This window comes from Xyrauchen texanus, chromosome 20 (assembly GCF_025860055.1).
Source record: "Xyrauchen texanus isolate HMW12.3.18 chromosome 20, RBS_HiC_50CHRs, whole genome shotgun sequence".
Classification (NCBI taxonomy): Eukaryota; Metazoa; Chordata; class Actinopteri; order Cypriniformes; family Catostomidae; genus Xyrauchen; species Xyrauchen texanus.
Genome location: NC_068295.1, coordinates 42,325,421 through 42,352,103, shown reverse-complemented (window position 1 = coordinate 42,352,103; position 26,683 = coordinate 42,325,421). Strand labels below are relative to the sequence as shown.

At 37.9% G+C, this 26,683-nt stretch overlaps 1 protein-coding gene across 1 annotated transcript in view; it reads right to left on the bottom strand.

Annotated features, from left to right (window-relative positions):
- LOC127660479 (brefeldin A-inhibited guanine nucleotide-exchange protein 3-like) overlaps positions 1-26,683 on the bottom strand; it is a 126,888-nt gene that overhangs the window by 82,741 nt on the left and 17,464 nt on the right. The window contains exons 6-8 of the mRNA XM_052150749.1: positions 2,701-2,823; positions 2,116-2,161; positions 8-92 (exon numbers count right to left, since the gene is read on the bottom strand). Coding sequence (XP_052006709.1) covers positions 8-92; positions 2,116-2,161; positions 2,701-2,823 — 254 coding nt within the window. The remainder of the gene's footprint in view (positions 1-7; positions 93-2,115; positions 2,162-2,700; positions 2,824-26,683) is intronic.

Here is a 26,683-nt window from a genome sequence, read left to right as displayed (position 1 = left end):
TGCTTACTTAGAGACAGATTCCAGTTTGTCGCAGAATACAGTGAGCACCATCACAACATCTTCATGCAGTGCATCAGTTGTGGGAGAGATATCTGCAAACACATTTATACAGAACTATATACAATAAATATAACTTATTACATTAGGCAGAGTCAATAAAACCTTAATGGACTACACATATTGTACAAATGTTGCCAAGCAATTCAGAGATATTATCTACGACTGGTGCAAATTAAACACCTCAAGCAATCACATGCTCTCGTCCTTGAGTCTTTGCACTCAAAACAAAAAAGCTTTAAGAGTACTTATTTAAATCAAACTGTTTGTGTGAAACATTATAGCTCTCTTCTAAAACCTACTGAGCTGCCTGTAGGTGTGGTCCCAACACAAAACCTGTTTCAAAAGGTAGGCAGCATACAGGCTGAAACATACTCTGCACAAGTATGTGACCGTAGATGCTTCTAGATATGCAAGCTCATTTTCCTGTGTCATTACATTCTGAAATGTATCACAGACCACTATTCATTCCTTAAGTACACACTGCGTTCTCACAAGGGATGCTATAGCGGACATTAGTGTGAACTGTCTGCTTCTACAGTGCGTTTTCTGTTTCAAGTCGACAACTATCACGGTGGAGCAACAGTTTGAAGATAATATTGCTGAGCAAGTAAGTTAGAGTCTGTATATTTATAGCCACTTACCTTAATAACACATCCAGTTTTATGGCACAGACTTTTGAAGGTAACACTATTGCCCACTTGAGTACTGTCATCTTGGACTTACACTGACACCTAGTGGTTTGGATACTGCATCATTTAAAATCAAGATATTGGCCTAATTATCTATTACAGATGCTACCTTAAAAGCCATTGTAGGCAGTAGACAGCATGGCAGATCACTAGATTTTTGAAAAGTGCCATTGTCTTGCTCTTTGGTATCTGATAAATTTATCTGCATATGGATATAGTAAAATAAATAGTTCAAACTATAAATTCTGATTGGATGAGCCACGAAAAGCTGTAGTAAAAAGGTGGTTAACGCAACTTGAACGCACATTTTATATGAATGCACAGGGTTTCTACCATGCTTGATAACTGTAAACAGCCTACATATAATGGCTACTGAACTATAATACTTAGAAGAAGAAATGTCTGTTATGATTATTATTATTATTATTATATTTAACTATTTATTGAATATTGGTGACTTTTATCACAGTGGTTCTTAACTGTTCACTGTTCAGATGTCACGAAGCTTATCAACTTAAAATGGGAGGAGAAAACGCTTCCATTATCTTGACATCAAAGGCTGTGCATCCAACCACCAGGAGAAAATCAAAATTCAGCAGCTAATTACATATACTGCAAATCATTATGAAATTTGGCCAATATGTAGTGCCTTGATGAGGCTGTGGACCAAAATTTGTAAAAATTGTCCATAAGGTGCCGCTTTAAGCATGGCCCATAATGACTAATTGGCCTTTATCTTGTGATCGCAATGCCCAAACTTTGCAAAGCTTAGTACAAATGGACCACAGGGATTTCTAAGGAAACATGCCAAATTTCATGACTCTACGATACAAGGTGGTACTATAACAAAAAATAAAATATATATAAATGTGTAAATGTGATCAAGCAATCTGAAATAAGACATCAAACAACTTTATCCACAACGTCTACAGGATCCCTTCTTTCAAATTTGGCTGTTTTGGTCATGTCCTCCCTAATGCTTGGACACCGATATTCGCTGTGAATAATTTCCTATTCAGCCTATGTCAAGTTTATAAATCTGTATAGTTGTTGGGCCTATGACTAAGTTACAATTGTACAATTACAATGTTCGATTTAAAGGATGTAATACTATTTTGGTGCTATGTTAAGTTGCATCTTGATGTTACTGTAAAATCTTGTTCCTGAAGCAAAACCAGATGGAAACCACTGTTTTATGATATTGTTGTTGTATGCATTGTATAGGTACAATAAGAAACTCAAGACCATGCATTACAGTGATTTTACCACAGTTGTGCATTACTCTGCTGCAGGCATAAGAACACCATTTAGTAATGAGAAAATTACTGTAACATACAGCCTCTCATGACCTTCCACACTAGTGTACCTTTGCGCTGGAGCACAGGCATGGAACGTTCCTCCCCGTCAACACCCTGCAAAAATCCAACAACACCTTTAACAATTATAGAGACAGACAAAATGCATTAAAAATGACATGCTGGAATTGTTTGAGAGTTAACAAGTCAGCCAGTCATTCTCATATTACAAATCCCAACAGTGTGATCAGAAACCCTGTCTCTCGATGTCAGTACTGCATCACCCTAATGGGGTTTATTTTATGATAATGACTGGCTGACTGTATATTATCCCATTTATTACACAACTACTTAACAAATAAATAAATAAATAAAAAGACATGAAATATTGATTCGAGTTGAAATTATCTTCATCATGTGAGAAGAAAGAGAGTGTGATGTGATAGGAGACACATGAAACTAGCACAGCTATGTAGAAAAACAGTTACTTGGGACAATAGCCAATTGTACAGATTAGTAGTCCTCATACAAAATAATGTAACGGCAGAAAGCAGCAACTAAACAATTAGAATCACATTTTTCACAAAGCTGTGTAACAAGAGAGTACAGATGTGCATGTTTGTGTAAAGTTCTAGAAACTGTCTTGTGCTACTCACTGTGTTGTCTTGTCTATGACGCAGTTGTAGGGCGAGGTCTCCCAGTATTTGGCTGAGGGTGGCCCTGACCGCTGTGTTGATGCTGCGTTGATGCCAGCTCGATATGTATGTCTCAATACAAACCTGAAGATGCAAAGGACACACAGATCAACCATCACAAACTGCCGGTGTTTCATTTTGTCAAAGAAAGTTTGTTTAAAATCTGATTTTTACACTCAAACGTGACACAGATCTGTTAATTGGATGACTGTGTAAACAGACACAAACGCATTGAATCTGACATTTTCAAATCTGATCTGGGCCACTTTCATATGTGGAAATTACTTGGATGCATATATGAATTTTTGCAATGCAATGTGTCTTCAGTGAGAAAAGCCAAGCTACAATAATGTGATTTTTACATCTCAACATTAGTCATGTGTGCGCTTGATTTAACCCATATATTGCCCTATTATGGATTAAAACATGCAAGTTCGATTCCTATCTTTTCTCGTTAACGCATTAATTTCTTTAAGTACAGAAAATAAAACAATTGGCTTCAGGAGTTGGGTTCAGAGATTTGTTTGGATTACACATAGTAAAATATGAACATAAAAACAAACAGAACATTTTTTATATGGTTTTTATAGTTCTCAAAATTTATCAAAACACAAATGTAAGTTAATTAAATGTAAATCTGAAATTATTATGACCCAGTGGACACACCCACAATTTCAACTGGTTTGGTGAAGATGCCAAACTCTACCCTCCAACTGAGTCAGCAAATCTAATTTGCTGGTTAGAGTACAAGGTGGCCCTGCTAACAATGGCAGGAGGGTCTGAAACCATGGCCTCGCAGGCCACTGAGGAGCAAATAAAAGCAGATGGTGGGCACAGTCATGCACATGACACAGGGTTCTCCAAATCAGTGGTAACAGGAAAAGCATACAATGTTATGTATGGCCAATCGTGAGCCAGTGCCCAGTGATCCTGGCTCGTCCGTCAGACAAAACCATTGAGGGCAGTGAGTTGTCATACTGTCTACGAACACATGGACTACTGCAGTCCCATAACTCCGCCATATCATCTGTACCACCTCAGGTTGTAGTTTTTAATCTCCCTGTAACACCCTGCCACATGAAAGAGCTTCCGCGGCATGGTTAAGTCGATTGGGCAAGTAAACCGCTCGAATGCAAAGAAGGTTTGCTTAAGCCCAAATCAGCAGATTGTGAGCTACTTGAAGTGTGCTCTGTGACTCAGTGACCCCCTGATGATTGATGTAAAAAAAAACTTTGCCACATTGTCCGTGCACACCAAGATATGTTTGTCCCTGAGCACCGTCTGAAAATGGAATAGAGTGAGAAACACAGAGTCAACTCCAGAGCCCCAAAGCCCTGCTCTAAGTGCCATTCACTCTTCTCTGTGCCAGACTCCACCCCATCCGAGAAGACTGGCATCCATCCATATTATCTCTCACCGTAAAGGTGGTTTCAAAGCACCTTTTAGACCATAATGTTTTTTCCTTCTAAATGTATCTTTATTAATCAGCATGTTATGAGCATTTAATAAACAACAGATCGATTTCTGTTCTAATTTTGTGAAAATTAATTAGATGTCTGGAATGGATAAGGAAAGACTAAAATTACTAGTTGGTAGACTAGTCTCTCACTTTAATGAAAATATACACATATTTTTTGTATCATGTGAACCCACATTCAGCATCATTCCACAGTCACAAGGGCCTCTATGCGCCATACTTGTGTATCTGAATCTAAAGAAATATAACAAATATTTCATTTTAATGTAAAAATATTCAAACAAATAATGGACTGCTGTCACTATGCTTCAGAACAAACAGATGATCTTTTAACATTCATTTTCAATTGATAAACGGTAAAAGACTGTAAAATTGTTAAAAGATCCTTCAGACCCCACAGCTTTGGCTGTCTCTTGACCTCCCTGTGCAGTTTTGTAGAGACTGTTTAGAATTTATTTTTTCTCCTTTTCTTCCGTCAACTTTCAAATAAAAAAAAAAAGAAAGTGCAATGTGTATATCGTGATAAATATCGATATTGAACAATATGAAAAAGATTATCGTGATAACAATTTTGGCCATATCGCCCAGCCCTACATAAGATTTTTCCCAACTTTTCATTACATTAATTACAGCATGTCCACTGTACATTATATACACAGTAAATATACATGTGTGTATATATAAGAGCTGTCAAAATGTATGCGTTAATGCACATGATTAATTAAAATGTTTAAGTTGATAATTTTTCTTAAAATCACAATAAATGTATACACCAATTTTGACATTAGTTTCTGACATTTTGTTCAGCTCTATGTGAGTTCTGAGCACTGGTTAGAATAGGGTGGCACATATGCAATGTGTTCGGAGTCAATTTCACTGACACATAGTACACACCACAAAAAACATACACAACAGCGATTCTGTCTCAATTATGAAGTGATGGAGAAAGGATATTTTACAAAACAAACAGATAGAACTTGTGACAAAAATCAGGTACTTTGCAGCATTGGGGGAATTTAATCACCACAGAAACGCTTTCAAGACTTGACGGACCATCAGCTAATGATTATCAAAAAATTTGGATGAATTCTCATTACGTTGGTCTGCAGTGCTTTTTATGTGAAGATAATAATTCTTGAATGCCCAATTCCCAATGCGCTCTAAGTCCTCGTGGTGGTGTAGTGACTCAATCCACACATCTTATCATGTGGCTTGTTGAGTGTGTTACTGCAGAGAAATTCAGGGGATTCTGCTCCTGCTGTATTCATATTTTATTGAATTCAGGTTGACAGTTTTCTAATGAGGAGTTATTTTTAAAATTAATTTGCAAATACATTGGCTATTTCTTCGTAGTTAAGAGGGTACCCTGATGTTTGAGGCTCCTCTCCTTTGTTTTTCATCTTTCGGATTACGTAGGCCCCAGTTGTTGTGTGTTTGCTGAAAGACTAGATACAAATTGTCTCCAGCTCTGTCTTTTTGTATCATTAATAATTCCACGTGCTCGACATATTTTTAGTCTTACTAGATTCTCTTTTGTTGTTTTTTTTTTTTTAAGGTCCCCTCTGCCTTTCCCCTAGCTTTAATTGCCTTTTTACAGTTATCGTTGAACCATGGGTTAGTCCTGCAACTTGGCTTTGATGATGTTTTAGAGACAGTTTCATTTGGTATTTCGATAAGAATATCAGTAAACCTCTAACCATTTCTTGGCAGTCTTGAAACACTATGTAAAATGTATCATAACATTGGGTCTGAAAAAGGTACCATTTAACTTTTTTTAAGTTGACATCTTGGGGTTTTATGTTTGATATCTGATCTTGTAGAGGTAATGATAAGGGGGAAGTGGTCACTTCCACATAGGTCATTCCAAGTCTGCTACGAGAAATCAAGAGCTCAGGTTCGCATTTCGTTAATTCAGTTGCGGAATATGTTCCATGTCCTCAGTGCAAGTAAGTGTTTGACCCATCATTGAGGAGACAGAGTTCATTGTTACTAATGAAATCTTCGAGTTTTTTTTACCCTTCGCATTAGTGCAGTTTCCTCCCCATAATGGGCTGTGACAATTAAATTCTCCCATAAGTATGTGGGGGGTTGATAGAAGGTCAACAAGCTTGTTTCGATCTTGTAGTGTCACAGGAACATCTGGAGGTATATAAGTAGAACACAGAGTAATGTCCTTATGAAGAGTTAACCGTAGTGCTATTGCCTGTAGATTAGTGTCTAATGTGATCTGTCTGTGAATTATATCATGTCGAACTAAGATGGTTACACCACCAGAAGGACATTGTAAAGTCGGTCCATATGCATTGAAACTTACAAACTTTTTCAGAGATATAGGGCTCTTTGGTGTAAAGTATGTTTCTTGGAGGCAAAAAGAAAGAGGGTTGAATAACATGACTAGTCGTTAGAATTCTGCAAAATTTGCCTTAACACCTCAACAGTTCCACTGAATGAAACAGCTACTATCACGTTGGTAGAATCAGTACTTGACCTCTACTCCAAATTTTAGGAGAGGGACTCCTACAGCTGGAGTCTATTGTCTCCACCATGTCTATGTCTTTTATAGAGTTAGCTTTCCGTGATCTGTTCTCCTGACTAAACTTTTGTTGCTGTGGTCTTGAGCTGTTTTGTTTGTTCTTTCCTTTGATGTTGGAGTACGCTCCGCTATCGAAATTTGGTCTTCTCTAGTTTAAATTTGTGTTTGGCTTGTTGAGGTTTCGGCGCTTTGCGTCGTCTTTATCTTTATCACTGATTAGATGTGGTTTGCCTTTTGTTAACCAAGTCACATCTGTCTGGCACTCAACTGTGTGCTTGGACGGTAATACTACAGAGGCAAAAGATTTCTCAAATTCGAAATTAGGGAGCTTCTCAAACTATTTGTGTGCTTCTACATATTTCCCTTTTTTTTACTTGACCATTTATTATTAGACCATTTATTATTAGTAGCAACATTAGGCCATTTGATGCTGCACTTAAAAGGTGATGTAAGCGATTTTAGCGTTCTGAAGCTTTCATGTGAGCGAGTCGTTGAATTAGCCATGCCACTCATTCCTAAACCCCACCCTCCAAAGAGGGTGTTGTTCCTGTGGCTGTCAAATTCAACAGTGGCACAATAACAACTGACAAACATTACAAATCACAGCCTCAATAATCTGGTCGGTAATCCGTCCCTTGTGGTGATGATATAGTGTCAAACGATTGAGATTTTGCTATAGATAGTATTCGATTATGTCATCAAACATAATCAACATGCCCCTGCCGCAATTTTGGATTGAGACACCGGTAAAAATAAAAAAAGAAAAAATGTGGCACAATAACAACTGACAAACATTACAAATCACAGCCTCAATAATCTGGTCGGTAATCCGTCCCTTGTGGTGATGATATAGTGTCAAACGATTGAGATTTTGCTATAGATAGTATTCGATTATGTCATCAAACATAATCAACATGCCCCTGCCGCAATTTTGGATTGAGACACCGGTAAAAAAAAAAAAAGAAAAAAAAAGCAATCTGTTTCTCCGCTACCAACAAAATAAATGTATGAAATTCAAAACATTGTGACCGCTAACAATGTTTATTTAATTTATTTATAAATGTTGGGTATAAAACACAAAGGTTTTATGAGAACATAAATATGAAACTGGTGGATTGAATCCTTCTAACATGTAAGAAAAACTCTTCTTGTTCTGATATTACCCATTGTGCTGTGATATCATCAAAACTTTATGCACACTATTAGTGCTTACACGAGTCAGGAAAGATATTCAAATCTCTAAAATCAAGTATTATTTCATCTGTGGATGGATGCTGGATTTTAAAAGTTTACTGGTGGGAAAGAACGACCACATCAGTGCAACTGTAAAGGTATGTTCCAAACAACAACAAAACATTGTATCACACGCTAAATAATAAAGCAAAATATTTCTTCTTAAAGATGTGAATTTTATATATCCAAATGCTACTCTGTTCAGATAAAGACATGAAAGATATTACTGGGTCTGGAATATGACCAGTATTCAAACGTGATGGTCGAATACTTCTCTGAAATATAACTTTTATCTGTTTCTCAGTTTCAACGCCTGCTGTGGGATTCCCCTCCATCGTAAATGTGTTTTATTTTGTATAGATTTAACTCTGTTGTTCGCTATTAGTTCACTTCATTAGCAGTACAAATATGAGAATTAAAACTTTTAAACAGGCTTCTTCTGTAATCATTACTTTTCAGTTTATCACATTCATAAATCAAGAAGGGTCCCTTAATTCCCTTTATTCATAATCTCATATCTCTGTCTTCCATGATACCTGCTTTATTTACAATGACAGAGTGTTTACTCTGGACTTTAAAACGAGACCAGACAAGTTTAGTATAAGTGGTGGTGGTGGTGTAGTGGTCTAAGCACATAACTGGTAATCTGAAGGACGCTGGTTCGAGCCCCACAGCTACCACCATTGTGTCCTTGAGCAAGGCACTTAACTCCAGGTTGCTCCAGGGGGATTGTCCATGTAATAAGGGCTCTGTAAGTTGCTTTGGATAAAAGCGTCTGCCAAATGCATAAAATATATAATATAAGAGCCTACACACAAGATATGAACACAAGCTTACGTGCTGATGCTGTCGCCAATCCGTACTGGTTTATGTAAATAAAGAACAGAATGCCAGTGTTTTAAGTTCAAGATTACATTTATTGTCATTCAGGATTTACAGTATAAAGGTGTACAAGAGATAAAAATATTCTACTAAAAGGTCCAAGGTGGAACAAAAAGAACACGTGCAAATGGGAAAAACAGTCAGGTAAACATCAGCATATAATTCGTGTGTATCGTAGCCTGCCCATAACTCGTCTGTTTTACTCTGGTAACAATGGGAGATCTTAAAAGATGTGATCAGAATACACCCAGCTGAAAAGTTTTCTCTATTCATCCTGCCTACGTATGCCTTCTTTTCCTACTAAACGCTCTAATTTCCTCTCTTTTGTGTATCTTCGCCTGTTGGGCAGATTATAGCACTATACAATGGTTTACCAGTCAAAAATCAAAACAAGCAGTTTATAAAGTAAATAGACTTGATAGTTTATTAAAAAAAAAACATAAAATTCTACACTAAACGTTGTGGTATTTAGTAATAGGTTTTCTCCCACTGCACCGGCAGACAAACCATGGTGACAGTGTGGGTCATGATATCACTGGAATATTATCGATCATGTATATCCCGATATGTTAATATCATGTGTGCAGCGAGTGCATATCTATCAGTTGGCAGGGCTTCACTTGAGACAAAGAGGAGACATGGACAAGGTTTTTCCAGGAGTAAACATTTCAATAAAATTCAGCAAAATCAATTACATTTGCTTTTATACTGATTTTATTTTCAACAAATTTAACATGTGTAAATATTTGTATGAACATAAAAACATTCAACAACTAAGATATAAACTGAACAAGTTTCACAGACATATGACAAACAGAAATGGAATAATGTGTCCCTGAACAAAGAGGAGGTCAAAATCAAAAGTCAGTATCTGGTAGTGTTGTCAAAAATACCGGTACCAAGTCGGTACTCAAACAAAAAATTATTTACGATACCAGAATTTCTGAAGGTGCCGGGGTACAGAGTACCGGGTCTATCCGGTACCCACGCAGAAGTGGGAACTTTCGAACGCTCACAACAAGCAAAAGATTGCTGCAAGCAAAGCTGCTTCTGCGGAGTCTCAACTGAATCATGTCGAAAAGAAAAGTGGAAAAAGCCAGGTTTGGAAATGATTTGCATTTGAGGCTGATGAAAAGGGAAACATCATATATCAGCAAAAACCTATTTGTAAACGCTGCTTTCACAATTTTCTGACGAAAGGAGGAAACACATCAAACTTAATAAAGCACATGAAAGACAAGACACCTGGATTTATTCAAGCAAATAAAGCAGGTGAGTTTAAAAGCATATTATCATTTGCATTAGGGCTGAAATGTTTAGTCGACATTATCGACAGCTTCGAAAATACAAAACTGACGAGAAAAATGTTCGTTGTTGAATAGTCATTTGATCTCATGTAACGTAACATGAAATCACAACAAACTGTAAATGTATGAGAACCGCGCGAGAGCAGCAGTTCATGCCTGATGGAGGAAGAATTACACAGATCAGTCCAGATGCACTCTAAACTTTCACAGTTTATTTTATGTAGATCCCAAAGTATTAGGGAATTATTAAAAAAAAGTATATTCAGAAGCATGTACCATTGTGGTATAAGCGGAGGCGGAGTTCTTTAAAGGAAACATCCCGGCGTAACATCTTAAATGCAGTAAAATTGCTTTATTAAAGTTCAAATAATACAGAAGCAGGTCATGTTAATAACTATAAACTCAGAAACTGGCATTTCTCTGTGTGGTCGGTGCCTCTTCTATGAGTTGCGCGAATGTCCCGATCTAAGGGGTACAGATTGAAACTGCACCCGGCTGAGAGGAGACATATCCAACTGCAGACCCGCAGCACCACCAGTTTCAGAACCCCAGTTTCAGAACACCAGCGCCAGAACCTGAAGTGAGGGGCGGAGTTATTGACAATGAGACAAGCATGGCGGAGAGCATGGTGAGTTGTGTAACGTTTTTGATATCATGTTGTGAAAAATTATCGCATATATTAAGTTCAGCGTTTATCTGCTAAATATTTAATTTGTGCATAACTTTATCATCTTAATGAAGCTTGAATATGTTGTCATACTTTACTGTATTAAAAAAAAAATTCTACGGATGGTTCGATACATTTTTGCGTGTTGTAAATGAGCCTTGCGGTGACGTTTTGAAGACATCTTTTGAAGGTGTTAAAGTGTTTGTTCCACGTTCCTCTGTTATATGCATTGTTTGTGAGTTAATGTTACCTTATAGTTGAGGGGTTTTTTACGTTGAGATTATTGTGTGGTGCTTTCATCTCTTGTAGAGACATTTCGAATGAATGAAGACCACAAGGAAAAGGCCCATAACAATCTCCTGGAACAGTCAGAAGCTTCCAGAGAGCCCTTTCTATTTCATTTTGTGTTCAGGGATGACATGGAGTTATTTTAGCAAGAATGTAAGGACAAAATGGGCCTGAGAGTGAATTCCTCATTTGATACATTTTAAGTTTAATTTATACAGGATTGTCATGATAAAATGGGCCTAGGGGTGAATTGGTCATTTGTTGTATATATTTTTATTGTTTCTTTTAAAATTATGCTGAATTTTCTCTCTTTTTAGTTTTTTGACATGTTTTATTTTACATAAAGAAAAATGCATGCTGCACATGTTCTTGTGAAATAAAGTATATTTTATATAAAATGCCCATAAGTTTCAAGCATTTTTTTCACCATCATGATCAGGAAGTAACTCTCATAATACAATGAAACAGATAACTATATACAATTATATTACACAAGATCAATGTTTTAAAATGCTTATTGTACTGTACCTTAAAGAATCATTATAACATACATTATAAAGTATGATGTTTAGTTTGTAATAAAAGCAAAGTACTCTCCAAAACGTTAGGTGGCGCTACTCGGTTTCGAACGTAAGCTCCGCCCCTCACTTCAGGTTCTGGCGCTGGGGTTCTGAAACTGGTGGTGTAGCCTACTCTCCAAAACATTAGGTGGCGCTACTCGGTTTAGAACGTAAGCTCCGCCCCTCACTTCAGGTTCTGGCGCTGGGGTTCTGAAACTGGGGTTCTGAAACTGGTGGTGCTGCGGGTCTGCAGCTGGATACTATTGGCTGAGAGGGACTCTGCCTCGGGGACACTCATCCCTCGTGCGCGCACGCTAAATGCAGCTAAATTAGAACGTGATTGCTCGCGACTACTTTAATCATAATATCTATATACATGTTCATATGCATTTCTTATCATGAAGAAAATTGGCAATATGCAGCTTTATTAATGAGAGAGCACTATGCACATTTGTTTGGAAATAGTTTTTTATTCATTCTATTGTATGCTTGTTTATTTAGGCTTTTTTTAGTACTTGGTAAAAACTTAAATTAAAAGTTGCAAAAGTTGAAGCAAATCTTATACAAGTGTTCAAAAATACTTTAAGCATACATTGTTCAGTTTTGTTATAATTAAAAAATAATATATTTAAATTAAAATGTTGCTCAATGGCATATTTTTGTTCTTAGTTCTGCTGCTAATGTTTTGTAGACTTTGTTAATAAAAGAGTGTTGTTTAGTAACCCGTTTTTGCTTTGGTACTGAAAATGGTATTAGAGTACTGTGAAATTTCAATGGTATTGGTACCGACTACTGAAATTTTGGTACCGTGACAACACTAGTGTCTGGTGTGGCCACCAGCTGCATTAAGTACTGCAGTGCATCTCCTCCTCATGGACTGCACCAGATTTGACAGTTCTTGCTGTGAGATGTTACCCCACTCTTCCACCAAGGCACTTGCAAGTTCCTGGACATTTCTGGGGGGAATGGCCCTAGCCCTCAACCTCCAATCCAACAGGTCCCAGATGTGCACAATGGGATTGAGATCCAGTCTCTTCACTGGCCATGGCAGAACACTGACATTCCTGTCTTGTGGGAAATCACACACAGAATGAGCAGAATGGCTAGTGGCATTGTCATGCTGGAGGGTCATGTCAGGATAAGCCTGCAGGAAGGTTTACCAAATGAGGGAGGAGGATGTCTTCCCTGTAATGCACAGCGCTGAGATTGCCTGCAATGACTACAAGCTCAGTCCGATGATGCTGTGACACACTGACCCAGACCATGATGCAACCTCCACCTCCAAATCGATCCCACTCCAGAGTAAAGGCCTCGGTGTAACGATCATTCCTTTGACGATAAACGCAAGTCCGACCATCACCCCCGGGGAGACAAAACCACGACTCGTCAGTGAAGAGCATTTTTTGCCAGTCCTGTCTGATCCAGTGAAGGTGGGTTTGTGCCCATAGGCGTCGTTGTTGCCGGTGATGTCTGGTAAGGACCTGCCCTCAGTCCAGCCTCTCTCAGCCTATTGCGGACAGTCTGAGCACTGATGAAGGGATTGTGCATTCCTGGTGTAACTCGAGCAGTTGTTGTTACCATCCTGTACCTGTCCCGCAGGTGTGATATTCGGATGTACCGATCCTGTGCAGGTGTTGTTACAGAGATTACTTAAATGATTAAGAGCCTATAAATGTTTATTTCAATAGATTTATTTTTATTCATGTAATATTTTATGTGTTACACTGCTTTGAGAAGATGTTGAATTTGAGGAAAGTTTATAATAATATTAATATTGGTCAACAATAGGGATGCAACGATATGGAAATATTGGCCGTTACGATAACTGATAAATCCATTATATTTGGAGCCCGATAGGTGATATATTTGCTGATAAATCTAAATCTGGATATAAATCTACATTCTGTGTGGCTTATTACAAAAACAAAAGGCTCAGCTTAAAAAGTCACAACCAGAGTACCTGTAGACTGATAGTTGCTCTTTGGAACTATCGGTTATCTGCAAAAATCTATGCCGATAGTTTTGGTTTTTTATTCCTCCATGTACCTGTGATAATTACTTTTTTTGAAATTGAAGTGAGTGCATGTAAAAACAATGTGACTATATGGAAATGTCCCTCGTCAGCACATACATAGTGTCAAACGTCATACATTGTGAATAATAATAATAATAATAATAATAATAATACTACTACAACTACTACTACTACTACAGGCTATAAATACAGTGCCTTGTGAAAGTATTCGGCCCCCTTGAACTTTTCGACCTTTTGCCACATTTCAGGCTTCAAACATAAAGATATAAAACTGTAATTTTTTGTGAAGAATCAACAACAAGTGGGACACAATCATGAAGTGGAATGAAATTTATTGGATATTTCAAACTTTAACAAATAAAAAACTGAAAAATTGGGCGTGCAAAATTATTCAGCCCCCTTAAGTTAATACTTTGTAGCGCCACCTTTTGATGTGATTACAGCTGTAAGTCGCTTGGGGTATGTCTCTATCAGTTTTGCACATCGAGAGACTGAAATTTTTGCCCATTCCTCCTTGCAAAACAGCTCGAGCTCAGTGAGGTTGGATGGAGAGCGTTTGTGAACAGCAGTTTTCAGTTCTTTCCACAGATTCTCGATTGGATTCAGGTCTGGAATTTGACTTGGCCATTCTAACACCTGGATATGTTTATTTGTGAACCATTCCATTGTAGATCTTGCTTTATGTTTTGGATCATTGTCTTGTTGGAAGACAAATCTCCGTCCCAGTCTCAGGTCTTTTGCAGACTCCATCAGGTTTTCTTCCAGAATGGTCCTGTATTTGGCTCCATCCATCTTCCCATCAATTTTAACCATCTTCCCTGTCCCTGCTGAAGAAAAGCAGGCCCAAACCATGATGCTGCCACCACCATGTTTGACAGTGGGGATGGTGTGTTCAGGGTGATGAGCTGTGTTGCTTTTACGCCAAACATAACGTTTTGCATTGTTGCCAAAAAGTTCGATTTTGGTTTCATCTGACCAGAGCACCTTCTTCCACATGTTTGGTGTGTCTGCCAGGTGGCTTGTGGCAAACTTTAAATGACACTTTTTATGGATATCTTTAAGAAATGGCTTTCTTCTTGCCACTCTTCCATAAAGGCCAGATTTGTGCAGTATATGACTGATTGTTGTCCTATGGACAGAGTCTCCCACCTCAGCTGTAGATCTCTGCAGTTCATCCAGAGTGATCATGGGCCTCTTGGCTGCATCTCTGATCAGTCTTCTCCTTGTATGAGCTGAAAGTTTAGAGGGACGGCCGGGTCTTGGTAGATTTGCAGTGGTCTGATACTCCTTCCATTTCAATATTATCGCTTGCACAGTGCTCCTTGGGATGTTTAAAGCTTGGGAAATCTTTCTGTATCCAAATCCGGCTTTACACTTCTCCACAACAGTATCTCGGACCTGCCTGGTGTGTTCCTTGTTCTTCATGATGCTCTCTGTGCTTTAAACGGACCTCTGAGACTATCACAGAGCAGGTGCATTTATACGGAGACTTGATTACACACAGGTGGATTCTATTTATCATCATTAGTCATTTAGGTCAACATTGGATCATTCAGAGATCCTCACTGAACTTCTGGAGAGAGTTTGCTGCACTGAAATTAAAGGGGCTGAATAATTTTGCACGCCCAATTTTTCAGTTTTTTATTTGTTAAAAAAGTTTGAAATATCCAATAAAATTCGTTCCACTTCATGATTGTGTTTCACTTGTTGATTCTTCACAAAAAATTACAGTTTTATATCTTTATGTTTGAAGCCTGAAATGTGGCAAAAGGTCAAAAAGTTCAAGGGGCCAATACTTTCACAAGGCACTGTATTTGGTAAATATTAAAAATAGAGCATTGTAACCTAGCCAAGTCATTTCAAAATAAGAGTCTCTGGTGTGTTTCAGGCTTTTTTAGTGTTAAAAGTCTCTTTTTCTGAATATTATTGGGATTTTGGTAAAAAATAAACTTTGGGATTTTATTCACTTTGTACTCTGACCTCTATGTCTGTGCTGACTAAGAACATGTTGTAACATTCTAAGAATTGTCAGCCAGATTTTATATTCCTAAGGCCAACTTTCTTTTTATTTAAAAAATTCTAATGACTGCAATTTATAAACATGATGAGTGAGATAATTTTATAAACAGTGCAATGCACTTAATTCAAACCTGTCAAAAGACCACAATAAGGAATGCAAATAAGTCTCAAACTCACTGTAAACATGAAATATGCTTTAACATAAAAAATGTATGTGTGGCATGGATAAGTATAATGTAGTGTTTACTCAGATCAAGGAAGGAAATTCAATCCAGACCGAGCTCTAAATCTTTGTGCTAGTTATCTGATACCTGGTTAAGTGATTGTGTGAGCATGTATACGCGCGTGGAGCGGGAATAAAGCGTGTCCAGGGCTACGCCCTTATTCCCTAGCACGGAACGCACTTTTATTCCTGCTCTCAGTGCATTCTCTCTCCCCGCTATAGATGCGCCACAGAAAGCCTGATTCACTGTATGTAGTAGCAGGCGTGGTTATTTTAACAACAGCAGCGGAGACACCACTACAGATACTGGCATCTTTCACTGAAACACACTACAGGAAACAAAGATGAAGCAAAGTGAATCTATCTTCATCTGTCCAATATGAGATTCAGACGGTTCAACTAAGCCAGATTTGTGTCACGTTAACATGCCACTTTAGACTATAACTTTTTTCCATCTAAAATTAGCTTCATTAATCAACGGAGCCTTTCATAATAAACAAACAGATTTTTGTTCTAATTTTGTGAAAATTAATCAAAGATGTCATCACGTCATAGGTGGCAAGGAAAGCCTATTTATACTTAAAGTATACAGTATTTTAATGCTGTTGTTATGTAAAATGTATGTTTGTTTTTAGTAGATTGTAACTTTAAGGAAAATATAAAAATGGTCCATTCAGACTTTTCCATTTTTATAAAACGTTTTTTATATGTCATAGGCCTCCTATGTCCCATATTCCGAACGTAAAAATGTTTAAACACAAAAACTGGGCTGCTGTCATTCAGCTTTAAAATGAACTGTTGATCTTCTCTTTTCATTATCAGCTTTATTGCCAAGTATGCTTACACATTGAAGGAATTTGTCTTGGTGACAGAAGCTTCCAGTGTACAAACAATACAGCAAAAAGACAGAGCTAATAAAAAAAACAATTATAATAACCATAAAATAAAAACATTGAATAGAAAATAAAGTATACAGGTGAAACTCGAAAAATTAGAATATCGTGCTAAAGTTCATTAATTTCAGTAATTCAACTTAAAAGGTGAAACTAATATATTATATAGACTCATTACAAGCAAAGTAAGATATTTCAAGCCTTTATTTGATATAATTTTGATGATTATGGCTTACAGCTTATGAAAACCCCAAATCCAGAATCTCAGAAAATTAGATTACATGAAATCAATAAAAAAAAGGACTTTAAATACAGAAATGTCGGCCCTCTGAAAAGTATAATCATGCATATGTACTCAGTACTTGGTTTGGGCCCCTTTTGCATTAATTACTGCCTCAATGCGGCGTGGCATGGATGCTATCAGCCTGTGGCACTGCTGAGGTGTTATGGAAGACCAAGATGCTTCAATAGCGGCCTTCAGCTCTTCTGCATTGTTTGGTCTCATGTCTCTCATCTTTCTCTTGGCAATGCCCCATAGATTCTCTATGGGGTTCAGGTCAGGCGAGTTTGCTGGCCAATCAAGCACAGTAATACCATGGTCACTGAACCAGGTTTTGGTACTTTTGGCAGTGTGGGCAGGTGCCAAGTCCTGCTGGAAAATGAAGTCAGCATCTCCATAAAGCTTGTCTGCTGAAGGAAGCATGAAGTGCTCTAAAATGTCCCGGTAGAGCGGCTGCGTTGACTCTGGACTTAATAAAGCACAGTGGACCAACACCAGCCGATGACATGGCTCCCCAAACCAACACAGACTGTGGAAACTTCACACTGGACTTCAAGCATCTTGAATTGTGTGCCTCTCCATTCTTCCTCCAGACTCTGGGACCTTGGTTTCCAAATGAGATGCAAAATTTGCTCTCATCAGAAAAGAGGACTTTGGACCACTGAGCAACAGACCAGTTCTTTTTTTCTTTAGCCCAGGTAAGACATTTGACATTTGAAGCCCATGTCCAGGACCCGTCTGTGTGTGGTGGCTCTTGATGCAGTAACTCCAGCCTCAGTCCACTCCTTGTGAAGCTTCCCCACACATTTGAATGGCCTTTTCCTGACAATCCTCTCCAGGCTACGGTCATCCCTGCTGCTTGTGCACCTTTTTCTTCCACACTTTTCCCTTCCACTTAACTTTCTATTAATGTGCTTTGATACAGCACTTTGAGAACATCCAACTTCTTTGGCAATTACCTTTTGAGGCTTTCCCTCCTTGTGGAGGGTGTCCATGATGGTTTTCTGCACAACTGTCAGGTCAGCAGTCTTCCCCATGATTGTGAATTCAACTGAACCAGACTGAGAGACCATTTAAAGGCTCAGGAACCCTTTGCAGGTGTTTAGCTGATTAGAGTGTGACACTTTGAGCCTACAATATTGAACCTTTTCACAATATTCAAATTTTCTGAGATTCTGAATTTGGGGTTTTCATAAGCTGTAAGCCATAATCATCAAAATTATATCAAATAAAGGCTTGAAATATCTTACTTTGCTTGTAATGAGTCTATATAATATATTAGTTTCACCTTTTAAGTTGAATTACTGAAATTAATGAACTTTTGCACGATATTTAAATTTTTCAAGTTTCACCTGTATGTGTAATACACAAGACTACACACACACACACACACACACACACACACACACACACACACACACACACACACACACACACACACACACACACACACTTTTTTGCAAGAGAATGTAATGGCAGAAGTGGTTGGATATATATATAAATAGACTAAGCTGTGTATTGCACATAATTATTGCTCAGTGGGGCAGTTTTAACGGTTCATAAGCTGGATAGCCTGAGGGGAAAAACTGCTCCTAACTCTGAGCACCAGAACCGTCAGTGATCTGTAGTACCGGCCAGAAGGAAACGGTAGTGGGCAGGGTGAGTGGGGTCCAGAGTGATTTTTACAGCCTTTTTCCTTACTCTGGAAGTTAACAGTTCTTGAAGGGGGCAGGGGGCAACCGATAATCCTCTCAGCAGTCTGAACTGTCCTTTGTGGTCTTCTGATGTCTGATTTCATAGCTGAACCAAACCAGACATTTTGAAGTGCAGAGGACAGACTCAATGTTCTGCTGTAAACCATGGTTTGTCGTTGTTGAATGTTAAATAAGTCCTAGTAGGAATGCACATATCTTCACAGAAACTGATATATGATGTCAAAGTATCAGTGAGCTTGTCCAGTCTAATGTCTGCAGCCTCAAAAATCACTCTAATCAGAGCAGTCAAAGCATATTCTGCTAAAAAAAAAAAAAATTCAGAACTCAAAATTAATCCCAATGCAATAAAAGCATTTGTTGAAACCAAGCTGCAAAAACGGCTCGTTCCCTACTTCTGCAACTACCCTACATCACTGGGGCTCATTAATTCATCACAGTAGTAGTAGTAGTAGTAGTAGTAGTATGTTTTATTTAATGCCATGTCAGCGATCAAAGCTATTTTCATGGCAAGAATTCAATTACAAAAAACAAATATCATATAAATACAATAAAAACAAAACAAATATAAATAGCAAGTCATATTATACAATATTTTTTTTAAGATTAGTATATGATAAGAAATCCAAAACCTTTTCAGGCACAATCTCATTAAATAAGTCCTTTAACGGGGTAACTTCATACAAGTAGAATGCTCTTTTGTTAAGACCAGGACAATCTAGTAAAATATGTTTGACAGATAAGGGAATATTACAAAACATACATAGGGTTGGGTCTTCACCTTTAAGCAAAAAGGCATGGGTCAGATTTGCGTGACCTATACGACATCTGGTGTAGACCACTTGATCAAATCTTGTTTTAAAATTGATAAAAAGTCTGTTTGAAATTTCCGGATGAATTACATACAACTTGTTGTTCTTGCACATATTCCACTCTTCTTGCCACTTATTTAAAATATATCGGTTAATAATCGGTCTGATATCTGAGGGAGGGATTTGACATTCATTAACTTCCTGATTAAGAGCTTCCTTAGCAGCTGCATCAGCTTGTTCATTTCCTGAAAGACCAACATGTCCTGGAACCCAGCAAAAAATAATGCTGAAGAACTGATTCAGTAGATAATCCACTTTGGTTAAGATGCAGTCCACTAAAGGATGGTCAATTTTTAAAGTGTCCATTGCTTGAAGGCAGGATTTAGAGTCAGTAAAAATTATAAAAAAAATTTTGCAGAGAATTTTCAATGTGCTCCAAAGCTAAAAGTAAAGCACGAGCCTCAGCAGAGAAAATTGAGCACTGTTTTGGAATACGAATTCCATAGCGTTGATTTCCAGTCACAATTGCTGCCGTTACACTGTTTTTCATCTTCGAGCCATCTGTGAATTTAGGTACATGGGAGGGGAATTGGTTTCTTATTTCCAAATATTGCTGTCTATATACATTTGGATGGGTCACCCCTTTCTTCTGATGAGTCAAGTCCAAATTGATATTAGGCTTCTTTAATTTCCAGGGAGATATAGAATTGAATTGTATTTGGGTTAGAATGTTCAAATTTATATTCAAGTTCTCCAAATGAGGTTTAATACGAATACCAAAGGATCTGATACTTTTAGGTTTGCTCTCATACAAAGGAGTAAATTGTGGGTTGAAGATTGAAGAATAAGCGGGGTTGGTTTTATTTGCCTTTATTTTGATAGCATATTGGAGTGAAAGCTTCAATCGTCTGTTTTGAAGTGAAGGTTCATTGGCTTCGATGTACAAGCTTTGCATCGGCGAAGTTCTAAATGCTCCCAAGGCGAGTCGTAAGCCCTGATGATGTACTGAGTCCAACATCCGCTTATATGATTCTCTGGCAGAGTCATAAATTATGCTTCCATAGTCCAGCCGGGAACGAATTAGTGTTCTATAGAGTCTCAAAAGAACCATGTAATCTGCTCCCCATTTTGTTTTTGCCAGTACTTTCATTATATTCATGGCTTTAAGACACCTGTTTTTAAGTGCTTTCAAATGAGGAATGAAAGTCATTTTGTTGTCAAGAAGGAGTCCTAAGAACTTAATTTCTTTAACAACATTAATGGGTTCTCTATTAATAAAGAGTTCTGGGTCAAGATGAAGGGATCGCTGGATACAGAAGTGGGTACAGACTGTTTTTGATTTAGAGAATTTGAATCCATTTTCAACTGACCACTGATATATTTTGTGAATGCATAACTGCAGTTGTCTTTCAATTGTACTCATGTTCTTCCCTCTATAGCAGATGCAGAGATCGTCCACATATAAGCTGCAGAATATATTAGATCCAATGATACTCTCAATGCTGTTTATTTTAATACTGAAGAGAGTGACAGAAAGAATGCTTCCCTGAGGAACTCCAATTTCTTGTTTGTGAATATCCGACAAGGTGTTTCCTACTTGGACTTTGAAATATCTGCTGGTCAAAAAATTGGAAATAAAGATGGATAATCGTCCTCTAAAACCCATGTGGTAAAGATCTTTCAAAATCCCATATCTCCATGTTGTATCATATGCTTTTTCCAAGTCAAAAAGACGGCAACAACATGTTCTTTTCTAATGAAACCATCTCTAATATAAGTTTCCAGTCGGATTAATTGATCCAAGGTGCACTTTCCATGTCTAAAGCCACATTGATAGTCACTTATTTGTTTCTTCGACTCCAGAGTCCAAACAAGCCGATTATTTACCATTCTCTCCATCGTTTTACAGAGGCAACTGGTAAGCGCGATTGGTCGGTAGTTATTTGGATCTGAATGGTCTTTTCCTGGTTTAGGTATAGGAATTACGGTTGCTTCTTTCCAGGAGGGTGGTATTTGTCCAGAAGACCAGACAGAGTTAAAATTATCTAAAAGAAGAGATAATATGCTTTGGGGTAAGTGCTTTAAGAATTGACTGCCCTACAGCAGTGTCATGGGAACATTTTAAAGAGTGTATTAATTCATCCATCTTGAAAGGTTGATTATATACTTTTGTTATCAGAACAGAAGTTCAATTTTTCCCTTTCCTGCTGTATTCGAATTAACTGGAACTCAGGGAGGCAGTTTTCTATTGACGAATTCTTTTCAAAAGATTCTGCTAATGTGTTTGCTATATCCATTTCCTTTGTCTGGAGAATATCTAGTTTTTTAATATGTGGGATATTAAATCCATTTCCAATGTTCTTCATTTTGCGAATCATGTTCCAGATCCTCTTCATGGGAATATAGCATGTTAAACTTGATACAAATTGTCTCCAGCTTTGCTTTTTTGCTTCATTTAAAATTCTGCGAGCTTGAGCTCTACAAATTTTAAAAGATATAAAATTAGCCATTGAAGGCTGTTTATTAAAAAGTCTTTCCGCCTTTTTCCGTGCCCCAATAGCTTTTTTACACTGCTCGTTAAACCAGGGGTTACCTTTACAGTGCAATTTAGAGGATGTCTTTGGAATTGTTTCATTTGCAATATCAATTAACTGTTCAGTAAAAGTTTCTATAGAGTTCTGATTGTCTTGAGTTGCTGAAATAAATTTTTCATAACACATAATTTCAAAAGAAGGCCAATTTGCTTTTTTAAGTTGCCATCTTGAAGGTCTTTGTTGGACATCCGATTGAGGGAATGAGGTAATAAGTGGAAAGTGGTCACTCCCACATAAATCGTCCCAGACCCGCCATGTACAATCTAAAAAGATTTCAGCACTGCATATAGTCAAATCATTTGCAGAATATGTGCCATGACCTGGATGAAGGTAGGTTTTGGTTCCATCATTTAGTAAACACAAGTAATTTTTATGTATAAAATCCTCCATTCTCTTTCCTTTAGCATCACATCGATCTTCTCCCCATAAAGGATTATGGCTATTAAAATCACCCATAAGTATAAATGGAGTCGGCAATTGTGCTACTGAGTTTGTCCAATTCTTTCAGTGTAATAACTTCGCTGGGAGGTATGTAGATAGAGCATAATGTAATGACTCTATGAAAGGTGATACGTACTGCTACTGCCTGTATTTGGGTATCCAGTACAATGTGACTGTGAATAATATCCTTTTTAACCAAGACAGCTGATCCACCAGAAGGTCTTTGTGCATTTGGTCCATAGACATTAAACAGTCTAAAATTTTTAACAGTCAGGGGATCATTTGGAGATAAGTGAGTCTCTTGAATACAATAGGCAAGGAGGTTCAAAACAGAAGTTAAACGTTGCAGCTCTGCAAAATTAGCTTTTAGACCCCGACAATTCCACTGGATTAAAAGATTACTCATCTTCAAGTGGGAAGGATAGGTACAAATCCTTTATTCTTACACTTAGGGGAAAGACTACGACTTCGACTAGTCGTAGGTTCTGACATTTCGACATCTTTTGGGTTGTCATGTTTTGAAGTTCTGTTTTTATCTTGGTTTGGTAGTCGAGTTACTGTATTTTGAGGTTTCCTTTTCTCTCTGGGTTCTCTTTGTTCCAACTGGGTATCTTGAGTCGGGTTGGTTTGGATACATACATTCTTGCTTTTTGTGAAGATGAATTCTTAATATTACTAATAACTTGAGGTTTGTCTGTAGAAATCCAAGTCAGTTCCGTCTGAGTACTAATTTCTCGTATATTTGGTTTGACCACAGCAGAGTAGGATCTATTCAGCGTGAAGGCAGGAGACCTTCAACAAGTTTTCGGGCTTCAGGATAGCTCACCTTCTTTGTGTGTTTAATTTTTGTATTTCCTTCTCTTTAATCCAAGCAGGGCATTTCTTTGATGAGGCTGCATGGCCACCAAGACAGTTTTTACATTTAGCGGAATTAGTACAGTTTGTTTCATGGTCATCCTTACCACAATTGTGGCAAACAGCCTTATTTTTGCATCCAGCAGAACCATGACCAAATTTCTGACATTTAAAACATCTCAACGGGTTTGGTATGTAGATATCTACAGTGACACTTAGGTATCCTATTTGAATTCTCTCTGGCGGGAGAGGTCTGTTAAAGGTCAGAATGTATGTTCCTGTTGGAATTACTTGTCCATCTTTTTTGATACTTATTCTTTTGACATCAATCACACCTAGATGATTCAGTTCTGAGGTTATGTCAGCTTCATCCATGTCTTGCAATTCTCTGGTGCGGATCACTCCTTTGCTGTTATTCAGAGAAGGGTGACAGAATGCTCTCATAGTGACTCCAGCCAGATTTGTTGCTCGTAATAAGTTCTCAGAGTTTGCTTTCCGAGCGCACTCCACCAAAATTTGTCCCGATCGCAGCTTTTTAATATCCTTGACTGTTCCTGCTATTCCTGTGATTCCTTTCTGAATAGCAAAAGGAGACAGTTTAGTGAGAGGGCTGTCAATTGATAGAGACTCAAGTAAAATAAATCTTTGCCAATTTCCTTCTTTTGAAGAAAAAATGTTAGTGGTTAGTTCGACTTCCAAGTCTTGATCCAGTATCCGTTTTTTGGTGTTTTGTTTATTTGCCATGTTTAGAAAGAATAGATTCATCATCTCTGCTCCTCACCCACCTCGGAGTCCTACAAGGGGATGTACAGTGCCGCGGGATTCCACCGGATGTACACCAAGGATACAGATATGATATACTTGAGCATATAAATACAAGATTTATACTACTCAATTGACCCTACGCCAGTGCCTTCTGGAATAGGTGAAAACTAAACAGTTGGTTGTAATTCTGAACCAAGTCCAGGGCAAATCCTGACAAGCCGATTGATTGGAATGGGCCATTCCAACCCCTCGTCTGAATGAAGTAGGAGCCAAAGTGATGTGTTGGATATATGGCGGCCGCAGCAGGCCACAATCCTCAAGCACCAGGATCTCTTCCTCCACTGACACGAGTCGCAACTCACGGCGTACAAGTTGCCCCATTTGTCGCCTCTTACGATCAGCAAGGGGGTGCTAGGGACCTATTCTACCCCGGGTCCCCACAGGGAACTTCATCTACAGCAGCAATATAAAGCCTACTTTAAATCATCTTGGCCCTGCCCGATGGCGCTCAGTTTTTAAACAAAGAGAGAGCAGGACAGACAGATCTACTAACTATTCATGTATACCAAAAGGGTATTCTGGACTATTTTGAATTATTTTGTATATAACAGGGTTTCTGCAGGTTTTATGAATTAATTTTAAGACTTTAAGACCAACTAAGAAGATTTAAGGAATCAATGTGTGTGTGGGGTGGGGGGTTTACACAGATTAAGAAGTTTATATCCCCTTAGTTTCTAATAGGTGTGTTTGTGTAATAGTTTATGAGTCTCTGCTTTGTCCTGAGCAGTGAAGATGTCCACTTTTCTTAAGAAAAAACCCAACTACAATAAAATAATTTGGTTTCTCCGCATCTTCTGCGCATTTGAGTTCTTCCCAACTGTGGCTATATATGAGGTCCAGATTTTGACAATTGAGGGACTAATACACAACTATTACAAAAGGTGCAAACAATTATTGATGCTCAAGAAGGCAACATAAGCAGATCCAAGGGGTGCAAAATTTTGTGTGCAGATAAGAGTAAATTTTGTGTTATGTAGCTTTAGCTAGGCTATTTGCATACATTCTGTAAGGGGTGTGGAAACTTATAAAAACAAAAGACTTATGCAAACTTCTGCACTGAACTATATAGGCTATATAGTTTGTGAAAATGTATATATTAGATTAATTTTTTTCAAGATTTAACCACATTTGAGCTTTTTTAAATGTATAAATTCCATATAGCCTATCCTACATGATGTCATATCGCATGTGTAATTATGAAACAAATTGTAACCAAAAATTCAAAATACAACCCCCACATCTGAACATATACAGTATCTCACAAAAGTGAGTACCCCCCTCACATTTTTGTAAATATTTGATTATATCTTTTCATGTGACAACACTGAAGAAATGACACTTTGCTACAATGTAAAGTAGTGAGTGTACAGCTTGTATAACAATTGTAGCGTCTGGAGGAATCAATGGACTAATCATTCCAAATAACAAAGAACCCACTGTTAAAACTCCCCTAATCACTGAAATAGCGCCAACTAGTCTCCACAGCACAATGCGCTATTGACTAAGAGACACTCCAGTTATTGATAAGCTCCTTTTACATGTGACTCGCCTCACACCGCATGCTTTACCATGTGAGACTTTGAACGTAAAATTGTGTGTGTGTGTGTGTGTGTGTGTGTGTGCGTGTGTCTCTCATGTAAAACCCAGAAATGCTTATTTTTAAAGAAATATGTTTAAAAAAATGTGTTTAATGTACTTGTGTATTTCTGATGTTAGATCAAACTAGTACGACTGTTTAGTTGTGTAGTAAAACTCTGAGGCCGTATATTTAATAGCCTAAGAGCGTATATCCACTTTTAAGTGTACTAAATACACGTTTCTTGGTATCAAATTAAACCTTACGACTTGTCCTAGCTGAATATATATATATATGGTCACATTAAAATGTATTCTGCTATGTGTTACCATCGTTTGAGTGATTCAAACCACATCCAGGACTTCGGTCATAAGTATGCAAATGAAGAGCCTTGGCAGAACAAAGAAACCAACTCGCGCCCAAAACGGAGGGGTCTCATTGGGTCACTTCTCCCAAAGGAGGTGTGACCTCCCTGCCTTAAAAGTCAACCTCCAACTTTGACTCGCTCTCTTCTGCTGAACATTTCAACTCTCTTATCTCTTACCTCTTCCCCTTGGACTTCTTCTGGATCACTTCAAACCATCTCTCACTTCTCCCCCCCGATCTTCTGCAACTCTCCGGAACACTCGTCAACTATTCAACAGCTACCCTCTAAGACGCTTCGAACTTCTCGGAACAACCCTTCAACTCTCTCTTCAAGTGAGTTTCAACCCCACGCTCTGGAAACACCGA